The following is a 17,300-nucleotide window of genomic DNA, read 5'->3' as shown; positions in this document are numbered from 1 at the left end:
ATTTAACATAGCATAGCATATCTGTACTTTTCTCAGACGATATGCACATATCACTTTATTTATGTCCGTTTCTAGTAAGTCGATTGTTTATAACGACTTTTCGTCTATAACTTACTAATATTTAGTTTTTTTTTAATTTATGTTTTTGTTTTAGATCTGGCAGGTGGAACCAAGCACAGGTGTAGCGAAGGTCATAATGCAAAGTCCTGGCAGTATTCGATGCCTCGACGTGAACGCGTCACGCGGTCGCATCGCAGTCGTCGACGAGTCGTCCGTCTGCCGCATCTACAGTTTGCCAAATGGAGAACTTCTTTATTCGGTGGGTATAACTAACATATTGCATATTATATTTATGCAAAAGTCATTTAGTGTTGTAAAACTAGAACACAACTAATAAAGTTACCAAAGCTCTCTGTTTGAGAAATTATTATAATTGCAACATCAAGGTCATCATTTTCAACCAACCAATCAACTTCACTCACCGTTGTGGCGAATTGCGGATTGGTTCACACGCCTTTGAGAACATTTATGCAGGTTACCTGACGATGTTTTCCTTCACCGTTAAAACAATGTTAATTTATTGCTTGAAACATAAATAACTCCGAAGAGTTAACGTTATAATTGACGTACCAAGCAGGTGGCGCCCGTATAAACGAAGCAAAACCTTGCAGGGCATGCAATGACGCGAACTACAAAGTGTCGCTTTGCGTTCATCAACCTAAGATTCCATTTTGGCCATCTGCTTGGTCCTGCAATTGAAACGAAAAAAAGTTAGGGTCTCTTCTTTGGATTCAATGCGGCAACTCTCATTGTAAACCAAGTTTTGATATTCATATTTTTTCCTAGGAAGAGAACGTGTCGTCAGTATCTTGGAATTCTTGGTGCGACGATATGCTTTGTCTATCGGGTGGAGGAGTGTTGTCTATCAAAGCAGGTCACTTTCCACCCGCGACACAACCTCTCACTGGATCAGTTGTTGGTTTCCAGGTATGTACTTATTGCACTTAAATAGGCAGGTATTATGATTTGATGATTACACAATACAAAAATGAGGAAACAGAACCCACAAGCCCAAAGAACGAGTCTAATATATCTGAGTTTCACTCAGCGGAATATGGATGGGGATATGCTCTTGGAATCTCTACGCAATCAAATTAGTAATGAAGAGCTTTTGAGACTCTCCTTTACATTATCATCATCATCATCATAAATAGCCCATAACAGTCCTCTGCTGGACAAAAGGCCATTGGGAGGATTTGACCAAAAGGGCCACTCAGAGCAGACTGGTTGGTGATTGGTTGTAACTGCACAAAACCTTTGAATTCGGAAATCCTAACAAAACCCAACCCAACTTTTGGCCAGTTTTTGATATAGTGTCGTTTAATATAGCGATCAATAATGATTACTTCTTCACTTCAATTTTGTTTAATTTTAGGGTGGCAGAGTGTTTTGCCTGCAATCAAATTCAATGCAAACAATAAATGTGCCAATGTCGCATGCCGTTCATCAATATGTCGAGCAAAAAATGTTCAAGTAAGTGCTTTAGTTTATAATCTACTAGCTGTAGCCCGTGACTTCGTCCACGATTGTTTATGATAAATGATTAACTTCAGTACTGAACGGATAGATGGCACTGAAGTAGCAACACGTTTATATTTGTTGACAAATAGTTTTTTATTATTTCAACTAAATATTGGTTTTATTTTGAATCAAAGGTATAGTATGTTACTTCTAAAACCTCCAAGAATATGTGTACAAAGTTTCATGACAATTGGTTAAGTAGATTTTGCGTGAAAAACCCCCCTACATTCACATTTATTCGCATATATAATATTTGTAAGGATTCTTGTCACTTGATTGGAAGTATGAGACAACATGCCTAAGGTGCCATGACGTGCTTGCCTAGAAAATATATAGTCTACTCTAGTTCTACCTATACCCAGGGCGTAAGGATGAAGACATAGATCTCGGAAGGTTATTTGAAACCGTTGCCATGCCCAGAAAATAATACAAGGTTTTTTTATGCGAGAAGTTGAGCTATCTATAGCTCGCCCAATAGCATAAGAAAGGAGGTTGGGCAAATCGAGACATTCTATTTCTAAACCGTACACTAACGAAAAAAAATACCAAAAATCTCTATCTAAAATATTTTATTAATACGAGTATTTATCAATTTCATGTGTGCTAGTGAGTTGTCGATTGCCAATCGTCGTCTGCGCAATGACTGTCATAATCTTAATTTTCTTTCCCTGCCTCACTTGCACCCAGTAGGGAAACAAAAATAATATTGTGTAACTACATGCCAAGATTCCAGGAAATATTATACAGTAAAATGTTGCTTTTTAAAGTCAATTTACTTTGTTCAGACATTATGGAATAAAAAGAGTAAAAATATTCTTAAAAGTTCTAAAAATGAGCTATATCCTTATGTTCATTTAGTCAATGTACATACGTTTTAGGCTTGTCCCCAACCTTCATTCAAAATCAAAATCAAAGAAATCAAAAAGCTTGAATCTGTAATTTTTTTATGGCAAAGCACTAAACAGCAAAATTGTACAGATTATCCTTGCTACAAAGGTTCTTTTTTTACGACAATATATACCCATCACCATCTAGCCCTAAAGTAAGCGTAGCTTGTTTTATGGGTTTATTTAAGTCTATGTACTTGATAAGTTACACAAGCGATTCTTGCTACCTTCTGTCGTTGAACGAAAATTTATATTTTGGCATATTAAGTGGTCAATGAGTCGTATAGCTCGAAGATCAATTTTCGTATGCATATTTATTGTTTTATTTATTATGTATATGCCATTTACGATTTACCATACAGCGAGGCGTATGCGGTAGCCTGTCTGGGCGTCACAGCTTTGGATTGGGAGCGACTCGGTACTGCAGCATTAGAAGAATTGTCCTTTGAAGTGGCGAGGAAGGCTTTTCAACGCAGCGAAAATATTGTATTCCTCACTCTTATTGATCAACTTCAGGTAATAACGTTGTATTTTAAACGTAATGTTTTTATTTGTATACAAGCCACTTGACCTTCGTGTTCACGCATACGTCAGTGGCAAATGATAATTTTATTTTCCGTGCAATTCGCGAGGAGTTTAAATGTTGACATTTAAATTACTCGCAAATAAGCCGACCTTACCGCGCCAACGCAACGCGATTGCCGACTTTCTAAGAAACTAAAAAGTTTGTTGTGTTGATTATAGAATTTACATTTACAATGGATAAAGCGTGGCAGCCGTCCAAGCTTTTATCGTCAGCAGTTCTGAAAGCATGTCCTAAAAGAATTTCACGGTTTTCACAGGCCCGAATTACTTGGACTCCCTGATATTTAATTATTGTCTTATTCAACTTACTTCATTTTCCCATTTAACCTCTGGTTAGTCACTGTTAAAACTGTGAAGCCATAATCTGGACGATCTTGCCGAATAACTCCATGAAAGCAAGTAAACATACTTGCTTTCATGGCGAGGTGATCTTCAGTTACCTAATTACCAAGCTTGCCTGTCAAACTATCTCACCTAGGAATGCGAATGCATACGACTTTTAAACACTTGAATTGTATACACGTGACAAAGAAATTTATGTACAAAATTGAAGCGTTGCGTTTGAGGTTTCGAGTTGCGGAGCTAAAGTACCATAGGATGTGGCGCGTCGCTCGGAGAGCCGATAAATTTGGGGTCCCAAGGTCTCCGTACTACACACGCCTACGTGTACACATCAAGCGAATTCCAGAGACTCTCTTAATGCAAAATGAACAATGAATATTTAAAGTAACTATCTCGCTTAAACTGAGTTGGATACTCGTCCTACCTCTACAAGAGGTGCTTCTACGTATCTTATTCGTTGCTTCCTAAGTTTGCCGTTCTCAGTTTTAGAAAAACTAGAGCTCTTTTTGCTGATGCAAAATGCCAATAAGTCGCCCTTTCCATTAAGATGGAAGATGGAAGTGGTAGACATGACATGTATCGAAATTTTCCATAAGTTTGCTCATTAATTCTCGGGTCGTTTACAGGAGCGATTCGAAAGCGGCGAGAAACGAGCGGTGATTGTGGGTGACGTGCTGGCCTATTGCGGGAGGCACACGGACGCGGCGCACTCGTTCCACAACGCGGCACGCGACGACCGTGCCCTTGCGCTGTTTCTTGACCTGCGCATGTTCATCAAGGCTCAGGTATATATTAAAACATTTGCTTGTAATTTGAAATATTTTTTATGATATTTTAATAAACTTTATTTAACTAGATAATGCGTTAAAACTTTCAATGTAATAAAATATTTTTTCTATTGTCGTTTTTCCTACAAACGTAGACAAGGCGAAAGAAAAAATTAGTGTAAATCTATGCTAATAATATATACCGGATGTTTGGTGCATCGTGTGCCAAATCGAATCTGATGATTGGAGGGGTCTTTGGCTATCTCTTCAGCCCTCGTAAAAAAATCTTGCTCAAACGGTTTTTTTTATACTGATTTTAAATTGTTTTTTTAAAAATTGTAAAAATTCTACATTTAAATTTTAATAAAAAATAAAGTTGTTAAGTATTAATTAATTTTCTTTTTAATCTTTAATTTGTAACGTTTTACGCTTCTTTTGAAACTAGAATTACACGCCAGCAACATCTAGTTTTTGTTTTACAGCCCCGCAAAGTTTTTTTTACGTAAAAAAATAAGCTTGAACGTCAACTTTCGGTTTTAATAAAAAAAAAACTAAAAGTGATCATGTTCTTCCAATTTTTTTAAAACATCTCTGGACTGTCCCCTTTCTAATGGTGTGCAATATGCCATGAAAAGTAATTAGTAACATCACTAATTTTCAAATTTTCTAAACTTAGTCACAATTTTCTAATATTCAACAGATGAAAGAAAAACAAGTTTTTGCGTAAATAAAACTCACAAGCAGGTAAAATTTTTAAATTTCGTAGGTTTTACTTGAAATAAAAATAATACATTGCATTTGAAACATTTATTTCATAATTTTTACAAATTCTGCTCAAATTGTTCACCCCTGTTTCGAATGCAGGCCCGACATCTTTGACGTATTGTTACAGTTGTAGTCCGAAGCCGTATTTCGTTCTTAATTGTACCGAAGGCCGCTTCTATGCGTTGTATTAGTACCTCCCTCGTTGGGACTTCTGTGGCGTATACTAGCTCTTTGGCACGTCCCCAGACATAAAAATCTAACGGAGTTAAGTCTGGGGAACGTGGAGGCCATGCAATAGGCCCATCGCGCCCAATCCACGAATTGGGGAACACATTATCGAGGTATTCCCTCACAGTTAAACGCCAATGCGCGGGACAGCCGTCATTTTGAAATACTATGGGCACATCTTCATTAAACACGGGCACCTCGGCCAATAATTCCGGCAGATCATTTTGCAGGAACTCTAAATAATTATCGCCATTTAAGTTATCAGGCAGGTAGTGCGGTCCAATTACCTGATTCCCAATCACTCCTGCCCAAACGTTCACACTAAACCGTCTTTGAAAAGATTGCTGTCTTTTGGCATGTGGGTTTTGCCGTTTCGGTGCCCAATGGTGTAAATTGTGCAAGTTAAGAATCCCTTCTCTGGTAAATTTGGATTCGTCAGTCCACAGTATTCTTTTTAAAAAATCAGGATTATCCACATCTGTGTGTAACAAAAACCGACAAAAGTGCATTCGTCTGTCAAAGTCGCCACCCTCAAGACCTGCAACAACCAAAAATCTTTTTAATTCCCCTTGAGCAGTAATTAATTGCACTAGAAGATTATGGATACCTGCTAAACAAAGGCAACGTCAAACAAAGGTTTTAAATTACGTACCTTGAACCGGAGTCTCGTGGAATGGATATTTTTCGTTTTGTCGAAGGACTTTCCACACTTTCCATATTGAAATATCAAGTTGTGCCGCCACATATCTAATGCTTCTTGTGTCGTCTTCCTCAAAAAGTGCCAGTATTCTCTCGTCCACTTCAACATTATGTCGCACAACATGTCCCCTTGGTTCATGAAAATTGACACTCCCAGTCTCGCGTAAACGTCGGTATGTGTCTTGGAAGACTCTGCGGCCAGGTAATCGTCGACCAGGAAAGCGTTCCTGGTAAAGTCGTTGCGCTGCACGAGCGACACCACGGGCTGCACCATAAACCATTATGATGTCCGCATATTCCTCGTTAGAGTATGTCGTCATTGCAACAACAAAAAAGTCAACAAAGTTTAACAATAACACCAAAAGTAAATAAAACGTAACAAAAAACAACAAAACTTAACGAAAACTAAATAAAAGAATCGTGGAGTACAGTAAGCTAGCACACACGTTAGGCAGCAGAGGCAGTGATGTCTCGACTAAAAAATAAGATGGCCGCCGTGTCGACGCGACGCGGGGCCCGTTCGCGATTGGTTCAAACAGGTTTGCACTATGCAAGAAAGGAATAGAAGATAGATTTCGCTTCACTAGAGTGAAAAAACTATTTTTGCCTGTTTAAACGAACAACGGGCGTATAACTTTATGAAAGAGACAGAAAATGTCATCTGCCTTGTGAATTGTGAGTGTTATTTACGCAAACCCTTGTTTTTCTTTCACCTGTTGAATATTAGAAAATTGCGACCAAGTTTAGAAAATTTGAAAATTAGTGATGTTACTAATTACTTTTCATGGCATATTGCACACCATTAGAAAGGGGACAGTCCAGAGATGTTTTAAAAAAATTGGAAGAACATGATCACTTTTAGTTTTTTTTTTATTAAAACCGAAAGTTGACGTTCAAGCTTATTTTTTTACGTAAAAAAAACTTTGCGGGGCTGTAAAACAAAAACTAGATGTTGCTGGCGTGTAATTCTAGTTTCAAAAGAAGCGTAAAACGTTACAAATTAAAGATTAAAAAGAAAATTAATTAATACTTAACAACTTTATTTTTTATTAAAATTTAAATGTAGAATTTTTACAATTTTTAAAAAAACAATTTAAAATCAGTATAAAAAAAACCGTTTGAGCAAGATTTTTTTACGAGGGCTGAAGAGATAGCCAAAGACCCCTCCAATCATCAGATTCGATTTGGCACACGATGCACCAAACATCCTGTATACGAAATATCGCAGTATTAATTCTTATTAAAATACAGTGTTATTACATATTAAATAAATTTTAGTACTCAAAACAGTTGAATACTTGGTAATACATTCCAATTGGAAATTTAATGTAGAAGTTATTACAAGGTTAAAAAATGTATTTTTAAAAACTAATACCGTTTATTTTTTATAAGAATACACAACTTAAAATATGCTCAAAAAATCTGTTTCATCTTTATTTCAGGAATATGTGGGTGATGGCGAAGGGGTGACCAGGCTTGCGCGGCAAAGGGCGGACTGGGCTAGGCGTGTTAACGAGCCGCGAGCCGCTGCCGAGATGTATTTAGCCGTCGGTGACGTGAAACGAGCGGCGCGACTTCTCGCGGAATACGGCCGAAGGGATGTGTATGTCTGGGTTAACTTGATTTTATCTGTACTAATAATTAATCAGAAGAGCTTGTTGTTCTGTTTGAATGCGCTTAACACTGCCAGTATGTATTATATAACCAACTAGTGACCAAGCCCTGCTTCGCACGTTTGTAATGTATAGACATACATACATACATGTAATTCAGTGGGAGTTTGAACGTCGCGCCCGCCAGCTGGCCCTGGATTTTTAAAACTCTTATATCCTCTAATATGATCACTTTGATTATATGCTGTAGGGGACAATTTTTATCTACATTAACTGCACAACGTGTGTAATGTATTTAATTGGATAAAAAATGAGACTTGTTACATTACATGGTTTAAAATAGTTCTTTTATAGTCTATATTTTTCCTAATTTTATAATTAATAAACGCCATAAGAAATAAACGTAAACTATCGCGAACTTTTATGCCGATTTTTTAAAGATATATAATCCCGTAGTATTTAAATTGTCTATCTCCTGTAAGTTTTAGCGTTTGCTATGTAAGCGCATTATAATGTTTGTTATAATATTTCATTGCAACATAGAAATTTGCAATGTAATGGCAATGACTTCTCTGTACTGTAATATGAAGGAATAGCATATATAATATTAATTAACCTAGTTCAATCATTGCATTAAATGCCGTAGTTAAGGATAAGTTATAGATGTAGTATATTATCTATACGTACACACAGTGGTAGTGACTTTGTTTGAAACAATATAAAAATAAAGATTACTAAAACTTACTTTAAAGGTTCGTGTATTTCCTTAAAAGTAAATTTTTGTTTTTTTAGGCTGATAGAATTGGCTCGAAAGATGGATAAAGGTTCGAGTGAATCTCTGCGTCACTTGGCAGAAGCGCTAGTGGCCGTAGGCGAATATCCAACTGCGGGCGATGTCTACCAACGATTGGGAGATTACAAGTAAGTAAAGTCAACAACAAGCAAGTCAAATTTATGTTGCCTTATAATCTGGTCGCTGAAAGAAGGTTTTCCTGACGACTGTGAGTCGGTCAAAAACAAAAATAATAAACAGTTGATAAACTACCTAGTAATGCGCAGTTTGAATTTAAATAAAATATTGTTTTCTCATTGGGAATGACTCGTTGTTGCTCTGTAATGTTAATGGCCTAAGCTAGAAATTGTTCTTGAAATTTGTCTTATGATAGTCGCCGTTCATAGATAATCTCAGTACGGTCAATTTAGGTAACTTTAACGATTAAATCCTATATTCAATTCGATGATCGGACCAATAATTGTCAGGAGATTCTTAGGACAGAGTGAGAACACATTTCGTCCTTTGAGTCTCTCAAAGGACTGCCAGGACTTACGCCTTAAGGTTCTCACCTTAAGGCGTAAGTCCTGGCAGTTATCACTAACATGTGGTATTAATCGTTAAAGTTCGTCGAATGTTGGAGAATCTGATGGTATAGACTCTCAGTACTTCTCTTTTATAAAACATTAATAGGCTGAGGATTATAATGATGATGATAATGTTCAGGAGGGTGGCACAATTGGCTGTGGCAGCTGGCGAATGGTCCCGCGCGTTTGCCTTAGCCCGCGAGCACGCAGACTGTAAACGTGACGTGTACTTACCGTACGCACATCGGATGGCGCAGGAGGATAAATTCGTTGAAGCACAGAGAGGTATTAGACTTTTTTTTTTTCTTCACTTTATTACAGTCACTGATCAATCCATTGCCGGCCTATTAAAGAGTACGGGTCTCCTCCTAGAATGAGAAAGGTTTAGGACGTAGACAACCACGCTGTCCTTGTGCGGATTACTACTGCACACGCGTTTGAGAACGTTATAAAAAAAATCTCAGGTATGCAAGTTTCGTCACGATGTTTTTCTTCACCAAGTGATAGTTAATTGTTTAAAATGCACATAACTCCGAAAATTTAGAGGTGCGGGCCGGGGATCGAACTTGGTCGCTCTTTGAAGGATGACCTCAATCTCATCATCTGCTTAGTACGTCCATTATATGCCTATACTCATATAGAGTAATCGTTGTTGTTAACGCGAACAAAACCGGTGGAACATTTATTATAACCTAATATCACATTATATAGATATTCTCACACAATTGCTCTGTCCTTCTTCATCAGACCCCTGAAAGACTTTCCTTACTATGTGCATATGATTGATTTGTTATCGACAGCGTATCACATGGCGGGTGAAACCGCGACAGCGATGCGAGTATTCAGCGTTCTTGTGACAAACGCGGTCGCTGAGGAACGTTTTAGCGATGCCGGGTATTTGCACTATCTGCTCGCCGCACAGTGTCTGGACTCCGCTGGGACAGACAACAAGTATGTAATCAAGTAGGTGGGATGCTTTGGCCGTGGCTAGTTACCACCCTACCTACAAAGAAGTGCCGCCAAGCGAGTTGGCGTTCCGGTACGATGCCGCGAAGAAACTGTTTAGGGGTAACTGCTTAATATAACTACCATACACCTACCAGATTATCGCTACCATCTTGGACTTCATCATCACGCACCACCAGAACAGGATGCGTTCAAGGGCTAGCTCGTAGAGGAATAATAAAAAATACTGACATGACCGAAATCGAGTTAAGGACCTAGCAAACGGAAATTTCGTGCACTTTTCCATTCGCACTTTTATTTTTTTGCAATTTTTATCGGCCAAAATAAAACTAGACGGGCGCCCGTCTAATTGACACAACAAAGAACCGATGGACGGACGTTAGAATGATGTTGGAGTTGAGGTTGAGGACGATGGATGAACGTCAAGGTTCACGGGTGCTGGAATTACGACCTCGCACCGGTAAACGTAACGTTGATAAACTCCCGAAGAAGTTGACAGATGACATCAAACGAGTTGCAGGGACAAGACCGTGGTTTTGGGAACTCTCTTCAAAGACCTATCTATGTCCGGCAGTGGATATCCAATGGTTGACATGATGATAATAATGATGATTGTAATATTATTCTAACCAAAACTTGTAAATCGCAGTGACCGCGCTACATTGCTGCAACAGTACGCGCATAACGAACGTCTCGCACGCATTTACCACGCGTACGATGTCGTCCACCGATGTGTGTACGAACCTTTCTCCTTGGCGCAACCAGATGCCTTGTTGAACGCGGCTCGATATGTGCTAGCGCTGTTGGATGGAGAGCCGCCACCTGGTGTATCTATGTTGTATCCTTTTATTAAATTTCTAACCGACTAAACACGGTATAAAGTAGGCCACCTACCGACTAGAGCCCACTAAAACATAGGAACTGCACGTACGTCGCATAGGTTTGGTAGGTAGAATGCAATAAATTCAAAAGTGAATTATTTTATACAATATATTTATTTGGTTTCTTATACAAAGTATTTATTTTTAATTGTGTATACTTAAACCATTTACTTATTAAATTAAAACATTCACAAATAAGAATTAGGTCGCAACCTTATTAAAATAGATAGGTACTTGTTAGTTAGGCAGATAGGCGCAAAAAATAAAACATCGTCATTATAAAACTAATAAAACCACAATAAATTATAAATTTAAAAAATAGAACTACCCCAACAATAGGATGGCCGAGCTTGATGATCTTTACACAACTTTTCCAGGTGTGGCACAAGCTCGTGACAGCTCTACACAAAAACTAACAATTATTTTTCTTGATTTTTTTTAAGTACAGAAGGATCAACTCGCGGGGCACCTCTGTTCTTCCTATGGCGCGGCGCCCTAAAACTGCCGCTGCACCCACTTTGGGAACCCCTGAAATATATAACCATAAATATATATTTAATGAATATATTTGCCGTCCAAATGTACACTTATGGGCTTGTTGATTAAATCCAAAATACTAAAGAGGTTTAATAAACGCCGGCTCTTGATCACCAGACGCGTGGATTAATTTGGTACAAATATTTCATATTTTTTTAATAAAAAGTGCGTTTTCTTAACTACGATCAGTTGTCTCTATCTTTGTCTAGCGAAGCAAGCAAAAGTTATCAACGCAAATATATTGGGAAGACAGATGTTGGACAAATTATTAGCACTTCAAGTTCCGCAAAAATTTCAGGTGATAATTTTCTATTTTTTTTAAAGTACAAAATGTTTGAATTTATCTATGAATTGCGTTTTATATTGGTGGAGTGTAAAAAATATTGACTTAACAGGAAGGTGTCGAACTGTTGATGCTGAAGAGCGTCGGGAACAATGGAAGCAGTGGCGGTGAAGACGAGGTGGCGCCACTGTGCTGGAGATGTCGTCGTCACCTGCCACCTCTTGCCATTCAATGTCCGCGTTGCAGACACGATCTAACACACTCCTTGGCCACACATGGTCAGTGAAAAGTTGTTAATTTACTATAGAGAACCGTCAAACTGTTGATACTGAACGGTTCGTTATTTTGAATTCTTAATTCAAAAAGGAATAGAAACAACGCAGACACTTCTAAATAGTAGGGGAGCCCACGAGGCTAAATGGGGATTTACTCGAGCGTCGTAGAGACCTATTGGGATGCAAAGCTTAGATGATAAGAAGAAAAAAATGTTATATGATATATACCTTTACATCGGTGGGGGAAGCGGCTATAGATTTTTAAATATGTAAAAAAAAACTGTTGCATAGACATCCTCGAGCGCATCAGATATTGATAGCAACAATGCCCTACGTATTTTTAATAATGTACGTATGTTAATCTGATCGTTTGCATGATGCGGGTGGTTGTATTTAAGGGTTGAAAATGAAAAAAAAAAATTTAATCGAGCGCGTCAGATTTTCTAAGGGAGTGTTAAGTACACCAAAAAAAGCTCTCATTCACTAATCTGACGATTTCGATGGGACGCAAACTTGCGGCCATTTTCACAATGTGCAAAAAAAAATCGCCATTTTGAAATACTCAAGCGCGTCAGATTAAGATATATATGGTTCATCTTTATGTTCTAAACGTACTGTCTCATAATCTGACGATTATCTAGAGGGATTCGCCTGATCTGACAAAAAAAAATTAAAAAAACGGTTCACTTTAAAGGCCATCCCTGCAACTTCCCGCTAATTCCATTCCTGGGCGCTTGAAATTGTACTTATGACATTTTTGAGCTCAAAATACAATTTATGTGATATTTTGAGTTCGCTGAGTTCAAAGAAATAATATTTCTATGCATTTGAGCTCTCCCAGCTCGAAAGTCTGATAAGTTTCATAGAACACTATTTTTGGAATTTCCAAACCGCAATAACTTTTGGATCAACCAATTTTCACGCGGTTGGCACCATTCGACGCAGTTTTATCATCCTCGTAAGTAATTTTGCAATTTTAATTGTTCGAACCACAAATTTCGGAGTAATCCCGAAAAAACACTTTTTCGGGTTTCTTTCGTTCACGATATCTCTCGAACGAATCAACCGATTTTGACCAGCTTGGTGGCGATCGACGTGGTTTTTTAAGCTCAAAGGAATCCGCCTTATAGTTATAGTTTTTGAAGTTAAGTTGATGATTCAATCGACAATTCGAGGTTATCATATGTTCCTCGAGATTTTCGGATAACCGGCTTGCTCCGACGATATTCCAAAATATTTACACATTTTTTTTATGTTTCTACCGTAAATTTAATTGTTTTTTGTAAGGTACTTTCACCACAAAATACACATTTCAAATTAATATCACTCATATTAAATATTTATAAACTTTAACTCACACAAATAATATTAAAATAGCAAAAAAAGCCAAAACTTTGGAAACACGTTGTAAACAGTATGCCACGAACGAGTCTTTATGATCAGCTGTGATGGCGTCATGGCAACAGAAACCAGAGTGGGGACGGAGTGAGAGAGTAATAGATAGAGAAAGAGTGAGAGAGGAATAGAAACGCGGAGAAGGAAATGTAGGCATCACGCAGCTGCACGCATTTAACTTTATCGACGAATTTTTGTTATTTCGGCTTGCGGAAATCGTCAGATTATGTATTTTTCATCATTCTTGAATTATTTCCTTCAAAATAAAAAAAAATTTAGCTACGCTCGAGAATGTCGAGATGACGTTTTTTTTTTTACAACTTTGTTGCCCTCCCCTTTTTTTACGTCACTCTCAAATTGTCAGATTAGTGGAATATACACTTATTAGGATGTAATTAACTCACCCTACCTTAATCTGACGCGCTCGAGAATTTCTGATGGTCAATTTTTTTTTACTAATCTGATCCTGTATCCTTCACGGGCGGCCTTATATATGGGCCTCATGTTTTGTGGAGGTACTTAACCGGGTACAAGGTATTCCCCTGTATATTAATCTGCCGCGCTTTAGTAAATCCCGAAATCCCCGCTTGGGCTCCCCTACTAAAACTAGGTCGGCTTGAATGCTTCGCAACCTTAGCGCTAAAACTTTCTCTCTCAGACAACCTTTGGTGAGAGAAATTTGTAAGTAACGAATTGATGCGGCAATAAATGGTGGCAATACATTCTCATACACTAGTATGTATTTATTTAGCTTTTGACTTCGGTACTGATTGAGAAAACGAGTACTGAGGGCTGCCGCGGGCACGCATTACCACGTATTGCACACGTCTGAATCACACGTGTGCAATGTGTATACTAATGTGCAATTTGGAGTGATTTATACTACGATTTTGTTATGCCTACATTGATATATCTATCTCGTAAGGATTAGCCCGCGTCTGCAATAACCTAACCTAACACGAAAATCCGTTCCGTAGTTTAAAAGATCTAAGCGTACGAAAGACGGGGGCCACTTTGTTTTATACAGTCTTAAGATTAATGCTGTTACAATGCGTATCTTACGCGTTATAACAGCATTAATAACAATTACACACATTAAGAATAATTTTTTCAGTATAATGCCACTATACTCTCTCTTTATCTAATACTCTTTTATGCTAATACTAAACTAAACGGAGTGGTGTGATTGCGGTGAATAAAATTTTGTCTCATCAATTTAGTTGTTATCTTTTTAATTCAACTGAGTGCAGGAACTAGCAACCTAAAGTTCAAACTAAAGTCAATTTGTCTTCCTTGTCTTATAATGCAAGACATTATTTACAGCAGCAGAAGTAGTTCCTTTTATTAAACTAATGCTAAATTGAAATAACTGGGTGCTAACTACCAACGCTTTCAGCGGTATATTTTTGACGTTTGATTTTTCAAAATTATAATCTTGATAATAGATAAATCTTAGGTATGTCGAATAAACTGTCATATTTATATATTACTGCTTAAAGCTATGGTAGGAACCCCTCAAGGTCATAAAGGGTATTTATAATTTTTTTTAGTCCGAGGACATTGATTAGTCCAAGGACATAGATTGATACGACTAAAATCTGTTGTAGAGCTCCTACCACTGGTACGTTTCGAGCCTGCGGAGGGAATCACACATGAAGAAGCCGTCGACTTAATCGAGCGCATGCCGATACCGGAGGTTGAGAGGGGAAAAACTGACGGTGCTGACATTTTTCGGATAGGTGAAGACGTTGATTACACCGACCCTTTTCTGGATAAATTCGATGAGGTAAGAAATAAATTATTTATTTATCTACATAAATTATTACAATACAATACTTACATAGCGAGGTGGACTACGCACTGGGTCAGCGTGGTGGACTAGGGCCTACACCCTTTAGATTGTGGGAGGAGATCAGTGCTCCGTTGTTGGCCAGTATTGATGATGAAGACTTACTAACATATACAAAAATATAACTAACCCATCATCATCATATCAACCCATTACCGGCCCACTACAGAACACGGGTCTCCTCCCACGATGAGAATGGGTTAAGGCCGTAGTCCACCACGCTAGCCCAGTGCGGATTGGTGGACTCTTACATTCATTTGAGACCATTGTTACGATGTTTTCCTTTATCGTTGAACCAAGTGATATTTTTAATTACTTAAAACGAACATAACAGAAAAGTTCAGGTGCGTGCTGGGATACGAACTCGACCCCCCGAAAGTGAAGTCGAACTCCTACCCACAGCGCTATCACCGCTGTAACTAACCCTTATGTAATAATAAATTATCGCTATGTCTGCAATTCGATCAATGAATGAAGTCAAATAATAATAATAACTCTTTATATTTGCATTAAAATATTATGTGCAACGGTAAAAAATAAGTCTATTTGAAGTAGTGCATTTTTTCACTTAAATGTAATTAATTGTAAAAAATAGCTTAACTCAGAAATTTAACGTGCCACAACTCCAATAAGAAACTACGAAATAGGTCATACTAGTCTTGCCGGTGGTAGACGACTACAGACAGATTTTGACATCCTCCGTAGAACATCGGTGAGCGCTATGGTTTTAAGACTAAAGACAATTTGGGAACTTCTAATTTCTGAATTTGCCAGTTACCATCCGACAAAGACGTACCGCCAAGCAAATAAGCGTTCCGGTACGAGGTAGCGCTTTAGCTTGAATAAGTAATGAAATAAGGTTATGGTGAGATGTTGTGTGCGTTGAAAGCATCTTGCACGCACGCCGCTTTTGAGAGCGTCGCGTGAGTACGCGACGCTCTCAAACGCGCTCAACGCGCTCAACGCTCTCAACGCTTTCAACACTCTCCACGGACAAAATATTTCAGCACAACCTTCTGATTAACTAATCCAAGACCGCTAAAGCGTAGAAACCGATTTAGAGTAAGAGTTTAATATTACTAACCCTAGCTACCCCTAACAGGTTTGCCCGCTACAATCTTAGTCTCATCATCACTTACCAGTTGATATTTTAGTCAAGGGCTAGTGCAGGGGAATAATAAAAAAAAGATGAAATTATTTAATAAATAATTTTTATTTTGTTAGGAGGACGAAGGTGTTGTAGAATGCAGCCGCTTGGCACTGCTGAGGTTGAGTCCCGCATCTGTAGTGACGGTTCGAAGGACACCGTTCCCGCCATTATTCTACCGAAACATGATGCCTGAATTGCCCATTACAACCTGTCCTGTCTGTCAGAACGTAAGTTTATTTTACTTACTACAATCCTTATTAATACACAATTATCTACCTATTGATTGATATAAAAAAATGTGAAAGCGTGTTTGTTTCGGTTCTTCTTTTTGGCTGCAGCAGAGCAACAGTAAGATGTGATTTTTGCATAGCCATCTCTATGTCAATTTTTGACATAAACTTAATTGTATCCCGTACGCATTCGCGATTCTTAAATAACTGAAAAAGTTATTTAAGTTACATTCTGGGTTATAATATATAAGAAGAAATTTTGGGTCCGGATACGTCTTAATTTGAAAAAAACCTATTAAAAATAAATTATCTTTTGCATTTTAATTACATCACAGTCAAATGGCATAATTGTATAGTAAATATTTACAGCGCAGTTGTATGAATAGGTATGAAAGTTTACCTTAGTTTAAGATAGAAACTTTACATTTTTGCATGCATTTCGTGTGCAAATTCTTAACTGCCATGTAACTAATTGAATCAGGGCAGAGTTTTATATTACGTTAATTGTTTCAGCTGTTCTACCTAGAAGACTATGAGATACATTTAATTACAAAGCGCCAGTGCCCATTTTGTAGACATCAGCCCGAAGATTTGAAAAAGGATGACGGTAGCAGAGAGAATTCCATCGTCAACGGATCCGGGTCATCTACACCTCGGAGTCCAAGCGAAACACAAAGTACATGGCCTTTATCTAGTACGTAAATTTTCAAAAACAATGTTCTCTGTCGATCTACTGAGATCGCCAAATAATGTTTTACCCTCGCTACTTGAACTAAATTAGAGAAACGGTTTCCTTGATTTACGATAAAGTTCGCGTCATAGGTGTATCCAGGGTGAGATTTTGACATACGCATCGTGTAAAGAAGAGATGCAGTAATCCTAATCTCGCGTCGCTACGGTCTATAGAG

At 37.9% G+C, this 17,300-nt stretch overlaps 1 protein-coding gene across 3 annotated transcripts in view; it reads left to right on the top strand.

Annotated features, from left to right (window-relative positions):
• Positions 1 to 17,300, top strand: part of LOC120636168 (intraflagellar transport protein 122 homolog) — a 33,989-nt gene that overhangs the window by 8,484 nt on the left and 8,205 nt on the right. The window contains exons 9-23 of one of the 3 annotated variants that reach the window (XM_039907506.1): positions 155 to 319; positions 847 to 987; positions 1,436 to 1,533; positions 2,831 to 2,984; positions 4,022 to 4,180; positions 7,297 to 7,457; positions 8,260 to 8,388; positions 8,966 to 9,111; positions 9,627 to 9,777; positions 10,442 to 10,630; positions 11,400 to 11,508; positions 11,606 to 11,771; positions 14,771 to 14,949; positions 16,237 to 16,389; positions 16,906 to 17,086. In XM_039907506.1, coding sequence (XP_039763440.1) covers positions 155 to 319; positions 847 to 987; positions 1,436 to 1,533; positions 2,831 to 2,984; positions 4,022 to 4,180; positions 7,297 to 7,457; positions 8,260 to 8,388; positions 8,966 to 9,111; positions 9,627 to 9,777; positions 10,442 to 10,630; positions 11,400 to 11,508; positions 11,606 to 11,771; positions 14,771 to 14,949; positions 16,237 to 16,389; positions 16,906 to 17,086 — 2,281 coding nt within the window. Of the gene's footprint in view, positions 1 to 154; positions 320 to 846; positions 988 to 1,435; positions 1,534 to 2,830; positions 2,985 to 4,021; positions 4,181 to 7,296; positions 7,458 to 8,259; positions 8,389 to 8,965; positions 9,112 to 9,626; positions 9,790 to 10,441; positions 10,631 to 11,399; positions 11,509 to 11,605; positions 11,772 to 14,770; positions 14,950 to 16,236; positions 16,390 to 16,905; positions 17,087 to 17,300 lie in introns of all 3 variants that reach the window. The other 2 variants (XM_039907507.1, XM_039907505.1) reach the window with 2 other exon arrangements.

Source organism: Pararge aegeria, chromosome Z, assembly GCF_905163445.1.
Source record: "Pararge aegeria chromosome Z, ilParAegt1.1, whole genome shotgun sequence".
In the NCBI taxonomy this organism is placed as follows: Eukaryota; Metazoa; Arthropoda; class Insecta; order Lepidoptera; family Nymphalidae; genus Pararge; species Pararge aegeria.
This window is presented reverse-complemented; position numbering and strand designations above follow the sequence as displayed.